This window comes from Microtus pennsylvanicus, chromosome 4 (assembly GCF_037038515.1).
Source record: "Microtus pennsylvanicus isolate mMicPen1 chromosome 4, mMicPen1.hap1, whole genome shotgun sequence".
NCBI classification, from domain to species: domain Eukaryota; kingdom Metazoa; phylum Chordata; class Mammalia; order Rodentia; family Cricetidae; genus Microtus; species Microtus pennsylvanicus.
In genome coordinates, this window is record NC_134582.1 from 144,152,860 (window position 1) to 144,170,947 (window position 18,088).

Sequence of the window (18,088 nt, forward strand, 5' to 3'; positions counted from 1 at the left end):
CTGAGAATTTTGGAGATTAAGCAACAGTTGTTAACTTTTATATCCAAAATAATAATAATAATCAAATGGAGGTATCGGAGGGGTCAAAGAGATATGTGCGGATCTATGTTTATTACAGCACTGTGTACAGCTGTTAAAAACGAACCAATATAGTCTCCATCAGTGGGTAAATACTCTGATTAAGGGAGCTTGTTGCACTTGCAGAGGGCCTGATTTTAGTTCCCCACACCCACATGACAGCTCAGTACCATTTTTAACTTGTTTCATAAGTGGTTTTGAAACATAAAGCAAAGAAAACCACCCCACAAATCACAATCCCAGAGAATCTAGACAACAATGAGGACACTAAGAGAGATTTACATAGATCTAATCTACATGGGAAGTAGAAAAAGACATGATCTTTTGAGTAAATTGGGAGCATAGGGACCTTGAGGGGAAGGGTTGAAGGGGAGGAAAGCACAGAAAAATGTAGAGCTTAATAAAAAGAGAGAAAGGAAGAAAGAAAGAAAGAAAGAAAGAAAGAAAGAAAGAAAGAAAGAAAGAAAAGGAAAGGAAGAAGGAAGGAAGGAAGGAAGGAAGGAAGGAAGGAAGGAAGGAAGGAAGGAAGGAAGGAAGGAAAAAGTTTAGCCTAAGATGTAACAGGCAAACAAACAATTAGGAAAGCAGAGATAACATCTTGGTATCATGCAAATTAGAAAAACAACTCCAAATGCATTAAATATGAGCAAGAACAGCAACTGGAATATTAAAAGTCACAACCTACAAAAATAGCAAGGATTGATGTACCAAGTAATATAACTTCTGCCCTTAAGAAGCCAAAACTCCAAGAACTACAAGCTATGTAAGAAGACAGATAGGAAAGCACAGCTAACAGAACTTGTTAAGCCATGTTAAGTTTCAGTTGTAGAGATCAATTGCACAAAAAAAAAAAAAAAAAACAGTGAGTGAGAAGATCTAAGCCATGATAGCTTTGAATAGACCTTAAAACTCTATAATATTTTGACAGTTATATTGTTATACAAATGTCACAAACATTTTATTAGTTCATAAAGAAGTTATCAAAGGCTAGGGAGATGACTGAATCAGTATGGTGGTTTTAACAAGAGTGGCCCCTAGAGGCTCATTTGTTTGAATTTGGTCCCTAGTTTGTGGAAATGTTCGGGAAAGATTAGGAGGTGTGGCCTTGTTGGAGGAGGTTTGTCACTGAAGGGCAGGCTTTGATGTTTCAAAAGACTGAAGCCATTCCCAGTTAGTTCTCTTGACCTCATTGACTGTGGATCAGAATGTAAGGTCTCAGCTATTGCTCTGATGCCATGCCTGACTGCTCTTCAATGTAATGGTTATAGTGGAATCATGAGCCCTAATAACTGTTTTCTTTTATAAATCATCTTGGTCATGGTGTCTAAGTAATTAAGACTGTCATAGAAGTACTTCTCTTACAAGAAGGAGGACCTGAGTTTGATCCCTAGAGCCCATGTCATGAAAACAATAATTGGGTATGATGGTGTCTGCTTATAACTACATGCTGGGGAAAAAGGCAAATAGATCCACGAGGCTTTATGTCCAGCTAGTTTACTCTACATGTCGATTTTCAGTCTTCACCTGAGGACTGACACATGCTAATGCTGTCTTTTGGCTTCCACATGCATGCTGTTGTATGCTCACACTGATATTTATACACACAAATGTGCATACACATATCTGCACAAAAAGAAAGAAATAAAAATGGAAAATTCATTATAAACACACCTATTTACTCAAAGACTTAATATCTGTTGTGCTATTTTACACATCCCAAGGAGACTTCTAATCAATATGAAGCAATTTATGTGGTTATTATCATGAGAGCCTCCTATAGAACTGAAAAAAGTCAATGAGTTTTCCATCATCAGGATTTTATGAAGTCACATGATTCCATAACCAGACAGTTATTATGAAGATGGCATCCCTCATCTTACTGAGAGTTGTTCATGTACTCCGCTGCAGTCAGTGAAACTGTGCAGAGACTGTACATGTTTAGACACTTATGTGACCCAAGGATAAGCCATAGCTATGAATCAGTGACACATACAGCTGCTGTTCACCAAAACTAGTTCAGTGGCTCTCAACTGACTTTAAAACAAAATTCAAACTTAACATGGCACTAAAAGATCTGAATTATAATTGCTCATCTTCACATCAGTGCCATTGAAGACAATAATAGAAATAATAACAGAGCAGTAGACATGGAATCCAGAAAGCAAGTGGAGTAGTTCTCTTCAGAAGATGCAATGGGTCTCAAGACTGGAGGAAGAACCTTAGCCAGAAACAGTATGACAAGTTTAGTATATCTAAACCTGATAGAGACTTAGAAAAGGAGAGGTTTATCTTTAAAACCTGGAGGGAAGCTTGCCATTTTGGCTATAGGGCTGGCCGGTGAGCTCCTAGGAGCTCCTCTCTGCCCTCCCAGTGCTGGGTATGTTCATGTGTGCTTGTGCATATGGAGGTAAAAGGCCAATTTTGTGTGTTGTTTCTCTAGTGCTGACTACCTTTTATTGAGACAGGTTTTCTTATTGGCCTGGATCTCACCAAGTAGCCTGGGCTAGCCTGCCAGAGAGCCCAGGATTCACCTATCTCCACATCCCCAGCACTGAGATTACAAGCCCACTCCACCGCCCTAAGCTTCTTTAAATTGTGTATTCTGGAATAAACTTGGATCCTCTGGGTACACACACCCATGTACCATGGTGAAGGGCACAGGTAGAGGCCAGAGGTAGATGCTGGTATCTTCCTTTACCATTCTTCACATGTTTTTTTTGAGGCAAAATCCTTTCCTGAAACTGGAGCTCACTAATTGGCTAGACTGATTTACCAGTGTGGTGCCCAAATCCTCTTGCCTCTACCTCTCAGCGTTGAGATCACAGGAGCACACCACCATTCCTAGCTTTTTATCATGTGCCGAGGCCCTAAACATGGATGCTGGTTCTTCTACAGCCACACTTCACCACTAAGCCATCTTCCCTGACCCCTGTCCTCTTTTTATTCTGCAAAAATTGGCTTCTTAAAATGGTTCTTGTTATTAATTTTTTTCAAAACTTCTTGAATTCTGTGACTGTAGAAAAATTATCTGAATTTATCTACTAGCCATTGTGATAGTATCATCACATAACTCCACAAAACATTTACTTCCTGTTTGTCTAGGGAACATATCTTTACCCACTTCTGAACATTTAAATAGTCAACTGTTAGCAGTAGTTCTCAACCTTCCTGAGCCTTTAATACAGCTCCTCATGTTGTGGTGATCCAACTATAAAATTATTACTTCCTAACTTTAATTTTGCTACTGTTATGAATCATAATGTAAATATCTGATGTGCAGGTTATGTGTGTGTGACCCTGTGTAACACCAATGATGTAGCGGAGAAAGTGAGCACACTATGGAAACACTGATTAACAAAGAGCCATTAGGGTGAGACTAGAGGGGAAAGGAAGAATATATCTGAAAGACTGGAGATCCCCTGACTCAGCTTAGTACTGCTATAGTATGTGTTTAAAATCAATGGAAAACTGTGGCAACTCAATCCAATCAAAGCTATCCTGGTAGGTTGAATGACAACAGCCTCGATAGGTGCATATATCATCCCTACTTTGTGGAACTGTTTGGGAAGGATTAAGAGTGATCTTGTTGGAGGAAGTGTATCAGTAGATTCATTCAAAAGCCCATGCCATCCCCAAATAATTCTCTGTTTCTGCCTTATTCTGGTGGATAGGGGATTAAACTCTCAGCTACTGCCTCAGTGTCATGCCTGCCTGCCTGCTGCCATGCTTCCTGTCATGATGGTCAAGAGCTCACCCTTCAAAATTATAACCGTCAAATAAACTCTTTCCTCTATACACATTGCCTTGGTCGTGGTGTCTTACTATGGCAAAAGAAAGTAACTAAGGCAACCACTAAGGCTCTGGACACTTTAGGAATGGAAAATTGAGTCACTAAACAGATAAAGAACCATAGCCAGGTACTACACTTGCTAAGAATAGCAGAGGAAGCTTATAGTGAAATTTATGATCATGTGACCAGTAACAATGAGGACAACTCTTGAGAAGTTGTAGTCCTCTTTGCTATGTCTTTATTTTGTTATGAATGTCTTATGGAGGGTTATATGTTACCACGCCCTTCCTCTGTTCCTTTCATTTTATAACAGATTTGCTAACTTTGTACCCTCGTATTTAAATACTGTTTACTTTACATAAGTAGTGATTAAATTCATAGAAATTGAGGAGCAGAACAAACACCCAACAAGGAACTCTGGAGAAATGACGGATATATTTCCAGTTGTTCATGGATAAATAAGGACAAAGTAAAGCCTCCTTATTGTCTTTACGTACAGATTAAATATCCCTTGTGCATACTGGTGCCAAACTGACAAAAAATGTGCTAGTGATGGCAAAAATGTATGTGTCAATTTAACTGGATCTCAGTGCCCATATATATATATAATGCTTTATGTAACATATTTCTATGGAAGATATTTTGCATAAGTTTAACATTTGAGGTGCAGACTGAAAACCACAGATCATCCCTCAACACCCATGTGGTTATCACCTGATCTTTTCTGGACAGAAGGAATTCTGCCAACACAGAACTAGCCTGAATCTCCAGTCTGCAAGCCAACCTTTATTGAATTTTGAACTCACCAAGCTTCCACAATTACAGGAATGAACCCCTTAAAATAAACCTCTCATAGACAGGTAGGCAGGTAGGTAGATGCATAAATAAATACATACATAGGTGGGTGGATATATCTAGGTAAGTAGATAGAGATGTGTATATATAAAGAAAGATATACATATATCCTCTGGTATCTACTGGGGCCTGGTTCCAGAATCTCTGACGTTTGTTTATCCAACCATGCAGGTACTCAAGTCCAACAGTATCTGAATGTGCTCTAGGCACACCCTCCTGTATACATCATAGCAGGTCTAGATTTCATATATTAGGTTAATACACATACCATGTAAATTGCTGTTACACTATAGAAAAGGTCCACATGTATTCAATACCAATTGTTTTTTCCAAATATTTCCAATTTACATTTAAATCTTATCTTTCTTTAATTCACAATAATTTACTCAAGTATTAAGGTTACCACTTAAAATTCTTATCATTTTCTTTGCCATTTTATAGGTGATGCAAATACATTTTCTGAATTGACTAGAAACAAGAAATTTGATACTAGGAAATATTCCTCAAATCTTTAGACAGAAAGATAATTGTTCTGTAAAGGGCAGTGAAAATTTTACTGATTGCATGTTTTCCACGTGAAAAATTACTGGCTTTTGGAAGCCCACTACCTCCCAGTGCCCAGCTCAGCCACACTTCTCTTTCAAGGTAATGTTTTGGTTAGATAAGTCATGAATATTCATGTGTTAACATGTTGTCTATCATATGTGCACATAAAATCTATGTGATGAGACTGATCATTTGATGACCATCCAAACATTCCCCATACATTTCAAGTTAAAATCTCCCGTCTCCCAGGCCACTTACACCATACTTTCTGGTTCTGCTGCGCATGCACCCACGGCTTTTGTGACATTCACAAGAAGTGCTTGGTTTATTCCAACCAGGAGGTTCACAAGAGGTTGGATGCCACCACACCTCCGGACGATGACCCGGTTTTCATATTCTTGACAACATTCTCCCAAGGCCCCAACCACATTCACGAGGACTTCTTCAGGCTGATCAGTTAAAAGTCCCACCAGTGTCTCAATGGCCTTGTATTCTCGAAACCTTAAGTTCAGAGAAAGAAGGTTGTTTGTAGTCCAAAGTCAGCAGAAAAGGTACTCAGAAAAATAACAGTCATTCCAAATAATTATATTAATTTAGCCATGCATTTTTCACTACTCTATTTTCAATGCTCATTTGATCCATATAACAAACAGTAGACCGCATTTAACCTCCACAATTCAAAGGCTGATCCAAAACTTGTTAAGCAGTAACGCTCATGGCCATACCCAACCACCTGCTATCTACCCATGTTCTGGATCATGACATTGGATAGCCTCTGGGACAGCTATGGTCACATATGAATCTTAACACCTGTAAATCCATTCTAAGATTTTTCCTCTCATAGAGATTGGTTTACATGAACAATTCATATTAAACATGTATTAAAAATGAATTACATTATATATTACCTTTTTGCCATATACATAGCATCATTGTATATCAAAATGAGCAGTAGAGCTATTGCAACTCAGATTTTAAAAGTGATTTGTTCTGATCTGTGGAAACCAGAAATTGCAAGCCACCAAATAGATTCAAGGACAGAAACCATGTGATCATCTCATTAGATGCAGAAAAGGCCAACATCCCTTCATTATAAAAGTCCTAGAAGATCTAGGACTCCAAAGGACATATCTAAACATGAACAAACAATGTACAATGACAGCCAACAGCGTGCTAAACAGAGAAAATCTCAAAACGCTTCCACTATGATCAGGAACAGGAAAAGATGTCCACTGGGTTCTAAAAGAGGAAGTCATGATGAAATGAACTGTACTCTAAGTTTCAATCTTTATTCACAGATTAATGCATCTCTCAACCCTAATCAGAAAAGCTTCTTTTGCAGTACATGCAGGTCAATGAGCACACAGTAAGTCACTGTGGAGTATTCAGCTCTACATTATCTCCTCCTCATCTCATGCATCTTAATAGAAGAGGGGCCAGAAATACTGTAAGAACCAGGAGATGTCCATTGTCAAATGGTATTTGCTGGACATAGCAATACAGCTATATAGATGAACTCACATAGCCTGGGACTTCATTCATAAGATTGTCCAAAATACCATCAAGGACAGGGGAGGGGCTCATAAAGTCCTAACCCAATGTGAGGAGCTACTGAGAGAGCAAGAGTCAATTCTCTTCAGGTATGTGGCTCTGAGAAGCTATGCATATTCAGTATATGGTCTTATACCCATGCACACACAGGCATCACTAACGGATTCTGCGGGCATTAAAAAAATCAGAGCACATAAAGTTAGGAGGAGGAAGAGGACAAGGGAAAAAAATGGAGAGGTAAGAATGGGGATGAATTATTTGATCTAAATTAAACATTATATACACATATAAATATCAAATAAAACATTTTAACTGGTCTTCTCAGGTGACTTCAGTATAAATCACTAGGAAGTTTTAGTATCTGTCTTCATGTAATTTACTTTGATCTCTTTCAGTATGTATTTAAATCAAATGAAGCATATATAAAATAACATATTTGAGAATTCCTGATATCTATATAGAACATTCTTTCTCCTTTCTAGTAAACTTCATCATTGTTTATGTATCAAAATATGGATGAATTTTTATTGCTACCATTAATAAAGTTTGTATTAATGGGGGTTACTTTTACTCTGCTAATAATTCTATCATATACTACTAAGCAAGTTGATTTTTCTGTTACAACATGCAAATTTATTAAAGAAAACACCAAACAGAGAAAAAGTTTCCTTAGGGTGTTCATGGGGACTATGTATAAATGGACACAGAAAAGTTTAAAAATCAAAATAAATAAAATTGATAAGTATCCTATAATTTGTTTTTAAAAATGTAGAAATATAAGGGCCAAGTATTTAACTCAATGGTGAAATGCTTGCTTACCAAGCACAAGGCCTTGGGTTTGATCCCCAACACCCCAAACCCTTACAAATAATTAAAATAAAATGAAATAAAATCATAATTGAAAGTGACTACTCTTTAAGAGTACTTAGTTGCCATCAGCTGACTCATTTACCTTTTAAAAATGGAAAATAAGGGAGGAAAGATAGCTCTGCAGTGAGTTAGAAACCATAGTTTGGATACAAGCATGCACTAGCGAACGGGGCGAGTGGTGTCCACCAGCAGCCATAGCTCCAATAGGCATTGCTGGCTTCCAGTCCTGTTGATAAGAAAAATTCCAAGCACAGGCTCAGGGAAAGGGCCTGTCTCAGAGGAATAGATGAGGGTGACAGACGAAGACATCCAACTCTCTTCTTGTTTCAGATGTATACACTTGCACACATATATGCTCATGCATTCACAAGGACACATGTACCCAGAAAGATCATGCCAGTCCCTGATCCACATAAAATTGCTGAGTAGAAGAATGGGGAAGGACCTTTTATTCATAATGCCTTTGCATTCTACCCCTTAACTCAGAATGCATATTATCAATTACAGTCAGAGCCAATTCTTTATTAAGGCACCATTTGATTACATTTTATTATAGCATATTATAGAATCTTAAATGCCTTACTTACTTAATCACATTCTCTTTGCTGATGGAGCATTTCCAGATTGCCCCAGTGACAGCGGCTAATCGTTCTTTATTATCTGTGTTATTGAGTAGACTGGCCAAGGGTTTAAGTCCTCCATGCAGCCTAACAAGGTCCCGGGTTTCCTCATCTTCAGCACACTGCACAAAAAGTCAAACCAGAGGCTGTCAGAGATAAGGCATCTCAAGCATTCAGTGATGGTCAAAGAGGTTCATCTGTGGGAGTTCTCCAATACAAGTTATGTCTGTTACATAACAATGTGCATTAGAGTTGCAGGGAACTCACTGACATTTCCAAGGATCTTGTATCCTGAGCAAAGAATTAGGTCTGGGACACATGAATAGTAGAAGAGAACCGAGAAAGGTCAGGAGCTCAAATGGCAACAGAGAATCATGACTTTACAACTACTTTACCTGGGATTAACCTTCTCTTGTAATTTCAACTGTGGTTCAGTAGTGATTCCCCCCCCCCCCGACACACACACATACACTATGAGTTTAACTATACTCTCAAAATTCATAAACTGAAGGTCTAACTCCCAGTGCCTCAGAATATGGCTGTGTGGGGTGAGGTTTAAAATGGAAGTTCAGGTGAGATGAAATCATTGTGATGAGCACCTAAAAGACGGTTGTCCTTTAAGAGCTATTACAGTACAGACACAGATATGGCATGAAGACACAGGACAAGACAGTCAGCTGCAAGCCATTGACAGAGGTCTCTGAAGAAACTATCCTGTGAACACCTTAACCACACACTTCCAGACTCCAGAAAACAAAATTCTTTTGAAGCCACATGGTTTGTGGTTAGCTGCTGAAGCCTTAGAAAAAAGAACAGAACATAATCCCTAAAAGAACTGAATCCTGTCTCTGACTGCATTTGCAGTTGCCCTCACTATGCTCACCTACAGGGCCTTCCTCTGGGCCTACCTTGATCAGAGAGAAGCTGGCATGACCATAACTAGCCAGACATTCATTTTTAAGGCCACCCCACTCCTGATCATTCTAATGGTATACTAGGAGGCAACCCACACAGAATTAATGGAAATTGAAATAAGTAAACTCAAAACAAAAACATGTATATACATGATGTCCACACACTGAGAGCATCCACGTATATCCATGAACATTTATTATCTGATTTTGGTAGAAGAAAAATTTCCCAAAATTTTGAAAAGAGTTGTATAAAACATCATAGGATCATTATATATAAATAAGCTATTTTACTTTAAGTAAATTAATTTAGGAGAAAGTGGGAAAGATATGTATATCTTATTGAATTTAAATAATCAGACTATGATGTATGTTTGAGTCCATGTCATCATCACAGCAGCTTATAGTCGTTCTCATCTCTATAAGCACATGAAGACCCCTGGGATACTTGCTAAATTGCAGCTTCCCAAGTGTCCCTTAAGATTTAGCTCTGAAATCCATACTCTGCCCTGTGCTATATGTTTTTCATGCTGTGGCACTAGCTTGAGAGGAGGCTGGGGACCCTTTAGGAGGCAGGATCAGCTGGAAGAAATAAGTCTCTGCCAGTATTTGGGAAGTGTGCTAATCCTGCCCACTTTTTTTCTTCTCTCCTCTGTCTCTTCTCTGTCTCTCTTCTCTCTCTCCTCCCTCTCTCTCTGTTTTTCTCTCTCTCTCTGCTTGCTGGCAGTCTGTGTTGAAGAGAACAGCCTCCACCACTCTTCCTGCCACTGAACTGGCTATACAATGATTACTTTACAGTGTCTGAAACCACAAGCCCAAATCACCCCTTCCTTTCTTTTTTCTGTCAGATATTTGAGACACAGTGCACAAATCACACAGCTCCCCAGAGGAAGAGGCTATGAGTTTAGAACCAGTGCCTTTAACTAGAGGAGCAAGGAAGGCCTCTGGAGAGCAGCCCACCTGGTAGATGGCCATGGCACAATGCTCCTGCAGCTGCTCATTCTCACTATTCAGGTTCTTCACAAGGTTCTCGATGATCCTCTCTGCTTTGATGGCAGCTCGGTAGTTTTCCTAGAAGTATAAAAATATAAATATTTACATGTATGTAATGTGACCATAATTTACATTTATGAGTGGCTGCGCTGAACAAATTGATCAGACACCAAATCCTGAGCTTTCCCATATCTGTGCAATGACAGAATTCTCCAACACTGAAAATGAATGGCACAAGTTCTGTACTATTTAGTTAGTGTTGATTATTAGTTGATTTCCTTTCTCTTAAAAAAATAACAGCTGACAGTTAGTGAGGAGTATCCTTAACTTTCATGTCAAATTTTAGATTGTTTTCTTAATCAAAGAAAGAAAAGTAGGCTGGTATGAGGGCCCACACAAGCATGAGGACAGAGCTTCAATCACCAATGCCCACTTAAAAGCCAGGAGGGCACAGATGTTTGCCTTCAATTGCAGCACTCAGGAGACAGGATTCCCAGGGCAAGTTAGCTGGTTAGACAAGTCAAACCGGTGACCTTCTGATTCAATCAGAAACACTTCCTCAGAAAACAGAGTGGAAAGTAGTCCAGTAACACTTCAGATTCTGGCCTATTGTACACACACAAGCATGTGCACCCACATACATGTTCCCACACAACTGCATGTGCACCCACATACACGTTCCCACACACAAGCATGTGCACCCACATACATGTTCCCACACACAAGCATGTGCACCCACATACATGTTCCCACACACAACTGCATGTGCACCCACATACACGTTCCCACACACAACTGCATGTGCACCCACATACATGTTCCCACACAACTGCATGTGCACCCACATACATGTTCCCACACAACTGCAAGCACACATGCACACACTCACAACCCTGTATTCATACATGGAAAGCAAACAAGGAAGAAAAGGATGGTGGGAAGAGGGCAAACAGATAAGGCAGAATGGCTTGGGCACCTCTGATGCACATTCTTGCAAGGTCCCCACCACTGGAATGAGCATGTCTTCATGAGAAGTCTTCAGTAGCCGAGCCAACAAGGGGATGCCCCCAGCTTTACGAATGGCTTCTTTGTTCGAGTGACTCTTACTGCAGCTCCAGAGTGCCAGGGCCCCACAGCGAGCCACTTCTACATCTCTGGTTTCGTACAGGCTTGGTTGAGTCGGTTCTGTTGAATTCTGTCCACAGTCCAACAGGGCAACCTGCACGAATAGATGTATATAACGCACACAGTCACCTTTTCTATTCTTTATTATTTGAGTATGTTTAAATGTGTGTGTATGTACATGTGTGCACACATATGGATATGTACATACCAGCATACACATGTGCAGGTCAATGGACAACTTGTAGGAACCAGTTCTTTGCTTCCATAATGTGGAGCTTAGGTTGATAGGTTTGGCAGCAAGTGCCTTGACTCACTGAGACATCCCACCAGACCAAACACAGAAGTTTTAAAAATAAAAGTGAATCTATCATTCAGGTTGCTACTAAGATTAACTGTCAAAAGTAAAACTATTTTATATATGCTTAGATTAAACTACAGACAGTGGAAACAAAGGAAGAAAACATTCCATACCACTGTGCTCTGGATCTGGGGACTCATATTTTCTTTCTTTGAGAAAATACTCTCCAAGATATTATTTTCTTAGTAAAGGTCTAGTATTTATAATAAGATTATTTATAAATCAGGCATAGTGGTGTAGACCTACTAATGATCTCAGCATTCAGGAGTCAGATGCAGGACTATGAATATAAAATCAACCTGGGTTAATAAGTTTGAGGCTGGCCTAGACTGTAGGGCAAAACCCCTTTACATGCAAAAAACTAATAATACTATTATAACCCATATTATCACTGCCAGTATTTTAGAAACCCAAGCTCTCCAAAGCCAGTAAGACTGAAAAGCAAGTCAGATGGTTTATCACTCTTAATACCATGGGGGAGGGCACAGCTTTGCATGTATGTTAATGGAACCCATTAAACTAAATTGCCAGTGTCCTCCTTTTTTCTTTGTAATGACCAAAGTCACCAAAGCCATTAAGGGGAAACAATTTACTAAAGAACACAGTAGTAGGTCAGGATGCCCTGTGGAGGAATTAAAGCCAGGCTTCCCCAGATGAGGGTACCTATCATTCTTTGGGCTCACAGCCTTTATCTGGGAAGGTAGAAATCACTGTTTACACATCCACTCTTTCTTCTTCCGCTATTGGCCAAACCTCATGATTATTCACCAAGCAGTCACAATCACTCAGACCAAATTTAGAACAGGATACCCACTCCTAAGCAGGCTCTCAATCTCAATTTCAAATTCTTCATTTATTTAGCTAGTTCTCAAAGATCAACAGAGTACAGGTAGGGGAAGGCAAGGAATATGGCCATTGCTTTCAGCTGTGATATACAAGAAGGGAATCACACAGAGAAAAAGAATTCTAAGACGGTGGCACAAGGCAGAGAGCCCTGCAATGTCTTGTCTGTAGCAGTTATTCTCATTATCCCTCTGAAGTCCAAAGCACTTAGTTCCCCCTCACTCTTTGGATAAGGCCCTGCAGTGAGAAGCACACCCTTCGTCTTCATCTCACCACTTCAGCCATCTTGCCATGGATCTGGCCACATTAAAACAATAGCAACTTTGAAAACTTCTCTGTCAAACTTGGCCTCATCTTCCTGAAATGAACTTCGTGGCGTGTCTGTTTAGCAAACACCCTCCACAAGCCCTCAAGCATCATCTCCCTCCAGCCTTTCCTGACATTCTCCCTTTTAGGACTGACTGCTCAACCCTCTTTTATTTCTCCACCATTCCCAAAACTGGCTGGCTTCAGCTAAACACCTAACATGCACACAGTACTTTAGATACCTGTGTTCTCCTTATTTGATGCTTACCACTACTCAATTGTGGTATATTCCAAGTCAGAGATCTGCATTTATTTCTGTTTGTACCCTGCACACACCACCACATTCTCAACCCACTCACTCCAACTCAGTCATCCAGTACTGACCAAATTTCTATTCCTAATTTGGCTACTATTTGAAATCACATTAAAATGAGAGTCATTATCTTATTGGATTAGTGCCATTGGATAAATACTAGGTTCCCAAATGTGATGTGAGACTCAAAAGCCCATATTTTGTATTTATTTTTTCATTCTTATAAGTGATAAAAGTCATTTCAATGGAAACCTATACCGTGTAATTTGAACTCAGTAATTATTGCATTTCTTCGAACATTTAAATACGAAAAAATGTGTGTATGTTTGATGTGTGTATAGTGTGTTTGAGTATGTATACATGTGGGTTTGTGTGTGTGCTCATCTGTAAGTGAAAGCATGATATGACATAATAATGCATCTGTGGAGTCAGAGGACAAGGTCAGAGACAGACACCTCCTGTGTCAGTCCTCACTTTCATCTTATTCGAGGTAAGGTTTCTTGTTTACTGCGGTGTATGCCATCTAGCTGGTCTGAAAGCTTTTGGGGATTCTCCTCTCTCCACATTCAATCTCACCATGAGAGTACTAGGATTATAGACGCACGTTGCAATGTCCAGCTTTACATAGGTGCTGAGATCTGAATTCAGGTACTCAGAGTTGTACAGCATGGCCCTGAGCGGTTAGAACATCCTTAATTATGATAAAAAATTAACAAGGGAGAGCTGAAAGAACTGTACAGAAATTACACAGCTAACATCCACAGACCCCAAACCTCTGTCTCTGTCAATGCTCAAGCCATATGTTTACCTACCTTCACAGTCTTAAAACTATCTCACTTCTGAAGCAATTATACTTTATAGTACTCCATTGATTACAAGTGAAAACACTGAGCCTCTTTTTAGTAGATATCTGAACACACTTCACTTCTCACTTTATATTTTTGAATTTTGGACAAGAGATTCAGCTCAGTAGGAAAGCATTTGTATGAGGTCCTAATATTAAACGCGAGAACCATAAAATAAAACACACACATATTGAAATAGGAATCATCCAACAGATATGCACAAACCTTTATGTGTAGTTTATATGGTACAGCTCCGAATAGTGTGGAAGATGGTGAGATGGGTAAGACACATCCTTGTTAAAGTGTAGCGGTAGACATGTCCAGTAAAACAAAAGCCAGGGTAGACACAGCGCCAGCATTCCTATACTACATTTACTTTTAAAGCTTTTAATTATGTTTAATTTCTTCTCCTTTTTCTTTCCTCTCTCTCTCCTCTCTCTCTCTCTCTCTCTCTCTCTCTCTCTCTCTCTCTCTCTCTCTCTCTCTCTCTTTCTCTCTCTCTCTGTGTGTGTGTGTGTGTGTACATTCAGGTCAGAGGACGATATGTTAGAGCTCATGCACCCCTTTCATCATATGGGTTCCAGGTTTAAACCCAGGTTTTCAGGTTGATGACAGGCAGGCACTCCTATCCACTTAGCTATCACTCTTTCCCAATGTTTATTTTTCTAAAGTCTTTGCTGACAAGATAAGAGTTTATACCTTTTCTTTTGATGGTAGTTACTGAAATAATCATTTTTCACAATGATTAAAGTAAGTCTTATATGCAGAAGAAAAATTGACAAATCCAAGAGGAAATTCATGTTTTTTCTTTGTTTCTACAGCTTTCCTCTGAAAACTCAGCAGTCACTCAGAGACACCTCTGTGACCAGCTCTTTGTGTGTATTTCTAATTGTATGTACAGATTTATATGTGGTGAACAGTTCTTTAAAATTTGATATCAATTTATTTGATCCTGTTATGATTTTATATAATATTAATTAACATATAGCTTCTCCTTTTGTTATTGCTAATTTTCCAAAACACAATGCTGTTGCTGAATACAGGTGCTTTTCAGAAGCACATAGATAACTTTCACTGGATAAAAACTATACACACCCAGGCTGCTTTCAGTTGTTTCTAACAAACAATGCAGTTTGACTGCCATGGAGGAAAGTCCTGATATCAGAAGCTGGGGCTACCAAACCTATCTCCTACCACAAGCCTTGTCACTTCTTCCTCTTCTTCTCCCCTGTCCTCTGCCCTCTTTTCTCCCCACCCCACTTCTACAGACACCACATCTCTCTATCACCCTAAAAATTAAGCCCAGGGCCTCACAGAGAGTAGGCATCTCTCTGTCACTGAGCTACAGTACTACTTTGGTAGTTCCACCTCCTTATTATCTCAGTGGATCCTGTTAGATGACAATATTTTTTAAATCCTCTATTTGAAAATCAAAGCTGAACATTATTTTATGGCTCTTGCTAATGTAAATATGTGGACATCGTTCTTAAAGATGTGTGCCAAAAAATAAAAAAGACTCTCAGGTCACACATAATGGTGTCCAGAGCATAAGATATGGCTGTGTAGGTGTCTGTTAGAATCTGAAGATGGTAATGGTGGTACTCACCAGCTTGGTGATGCCTCCATGCTGTCTTACTGCCCGTCGGGCTCTCTTGAACTTGGCCACATTTGCAATTGTCTCAGCTGCCAAACATTTGAGACTCTTGTGTGGAGAATCGAGTATATTAACCATAATTGGTAAGCCCCCAAGGTCAACAATATTACGTCTGATTTGAGGATTATGACTGATTTCCTTCAGGATCTTTAATGAACCAATCTATGTGGGGGGATGAAAGTGACAGATGAATGAGGCTTTAATATATACCCAAGTACTTCTTTTTAAGTCTAAGCTAACCTAAAAGTCCTCCTCAATGAAGGTTCTTAAGAAAAACTTTCCATCCCTGGAGGTTACACACATCCTCTACATTTTCCTTTATTTACATAAACAGAATTTCTCCTCTCAGAAACACAAGCAGATAGAAGAAATATAAAGAAGAAAATGAGAACAAGAAAATGCAGTTACAGATCATCAACAATCATAGTACATTACAAATGAAACCAAAAGATGTGCTAGCCATCCAGAGCTTCCGAGAGAGCTGTGAAGGACCCAGGGCTCTCGGCCATCATGAAAGTCCTTACCTTGCATTTGACTTCATCTGTATCAAGTAGATTTATTAAGACTTCAAGTCCTCCAACATCTCTAATTGCCAGCTGACAGGTCTCTTGAGCTAAGTTGAAATCCCTCATGGAACACAAAGCAATCACTGTTGCTGTCTGATTTCCCCCCTAGGAAGATGCAACACCATGTAATAGTTAAATAAAGCCACATTCCCATACAGACAAATCTACAAGCTAGGAAAGTGTCTCCTCAACCACAGCACATAAAATTTTTAAAGGTTCTCTGAGTGGGTTATAATTTGTTAAATGAATTATGGTGAGCCAAAGCATGGGAACGCCTCACAGAGCATCGTAAAATGTTACTCCAGTTACGTGCCAACATTTACAGTGGGGCTCCTTTAAACAGCTGTGACACTGCGTGATAGCAGGCATTAAAGAGAGTCCATGGGGCACACCTTAGAAGAGCGAGGAGAGGGTGGAAGTGTTATACTGAGGTAGTAAATGCCCTCACCCCACTTCTGGATTAGTGCACTGGGAAACACAATCTACATCTGAACATTTCTCTTACAAAGATTGCTCTACCAATTAGCTTTGGGAAGAAGAGCAAGCCTGGAGGTTAATAATTTCATTAGTCAGTCTCCATAAAAATCCCAAAGAATATGGTGTTCCTGGGAAGAAAGGAGTATGCACAGAAAAGGCCTAGAAACCCTTGCCCAATACAGCTCTTCATGGGCATCGAAACATAATAATTGTAATAAACCAGTGTGCTGACTAGTTTTTGTCAAGTTTATACAAACTAAGGTCATCTGGGAAGCAAAAACCTCAATTGAGAAAAATACCTCTATCAGACTGGCCTATAGGCAAGTTCTTGATTAATGATTGATGATGATTAATGTGAAAGGGCTCAGTGTGTGGTATCTTCCCTGGGTAAATAATCCTGGGCTGTATAAGGAAGCAGGTTGAGCAAGTCATAAACAAGCCAGTAAGTAGTATTCTTCCATGGCCTCTAATTCAGTTTCTGCCTCCAGGTTCCTGCTTTAGGTTTCTGCCTTGACTTCCCATCATGGTGGACACTAAGCTGTAATAAACCCTTTCCTCCCAGAGATGCTTTTCATCATGGTAGTTATCACAGCAATAGAAAACCAACTAGAGCAACAAGTGAGCATGTTTTCATCAGACTTGATGGGAGTGTTGTGAGAATCCTGTTCATAACCAGTGAGAAGCAGGGATCATAGCTGGCCTTGTCATGGGCCTCAGAAGCCATCTGAGAAAATTCCATCTTGGAGAGCCTCCAATGAAGTCACTCAGTTTCAGAAGAGGCATCCATTGTCACAGAGTTGCTTGCTCACCTGTGGGGAAAACACTCACACTCTTTGAAGTCACACAAGTCTTTTATGTTGACTTTCAGTGTGAACATAGAGGAAAAAAATTGTTTTTCCTTCATTTGTGTACATGGAACAGTCTAGACACACAAAGGAGAGGGAAACTGTTGTAAATGGGGGTGCGGCCTCCTTGTTCCATCCCACCCGGCTAGCGTACACCCGAAATAACCACACGGAGATCGTATTAATTAAACACTGCCTGGCCCATTAGTTTTAGCCTCTTATTGGCTAACTCTCACATCTTGATTCAACCCATTTCTAATAATCTGTATGTCACCATGAGGCCGTGGCTTACCGGGAAAGATTCAGCATGTCTGACCTGGCAGCTTCATGGTGGGCAGCTCTCTGCCTGCCTCTGCTTTCTTCCTCCCAGAATTCTGTTCTGTCTTCCCCACCTACCTGAGTTTGCCCTATCAACTAGGCCAAGGCAGTCTCTTTATTTAACCAATGAAAGTAACACATAGACAGACGACCCTCATACAACAGGAAACCACATGGAATGCAGCAGAACAGCAGGACATAGATTAGGTGCATCTAGGGCTGTG

General features: G+C 39.8%; 1 protein-coding gene across 1 annotated transcript in view; it reads right to left on the reverse strand.

Moving 5' to 3' along the window:
* The window catches only part of Odad2 (outer dynein arm docking complex subunit 2), a 154,721-nt gene that overhangs the window by 94,461 nt on the left and 42,172 nt on the right, over positions 1-18,088 (reverse strand). Inside the window, exons 12-17 of the mRNA XM_075971115.1 lie at positions 16,183-16,329; positions 15,611-15,820; positions 11,191-11,433; positions 10,182-10,292; positions 8,278-8,432; positions 5,528-5,770 (exon numbers count right to left, since the gene is read on the reverse strand). Of these exons, the coding sequence (XP_075827230.1) occupies positions 5,528-5,770; positions 8,278-8,432; positions 10,182-10,292; positions 11,191-11,433; positions 15,611-15,820; positions 16,183-16,329 (1,109 nt within the window). The remainder of the gene's footprint in view (positions 1-5,527; positions 5,771-8,277; positions 8,433-10,181; positions 10,293-11,190; positions 11,434-15,610; positions 15,821-16,182; positions 16,330-18,088) is intronic.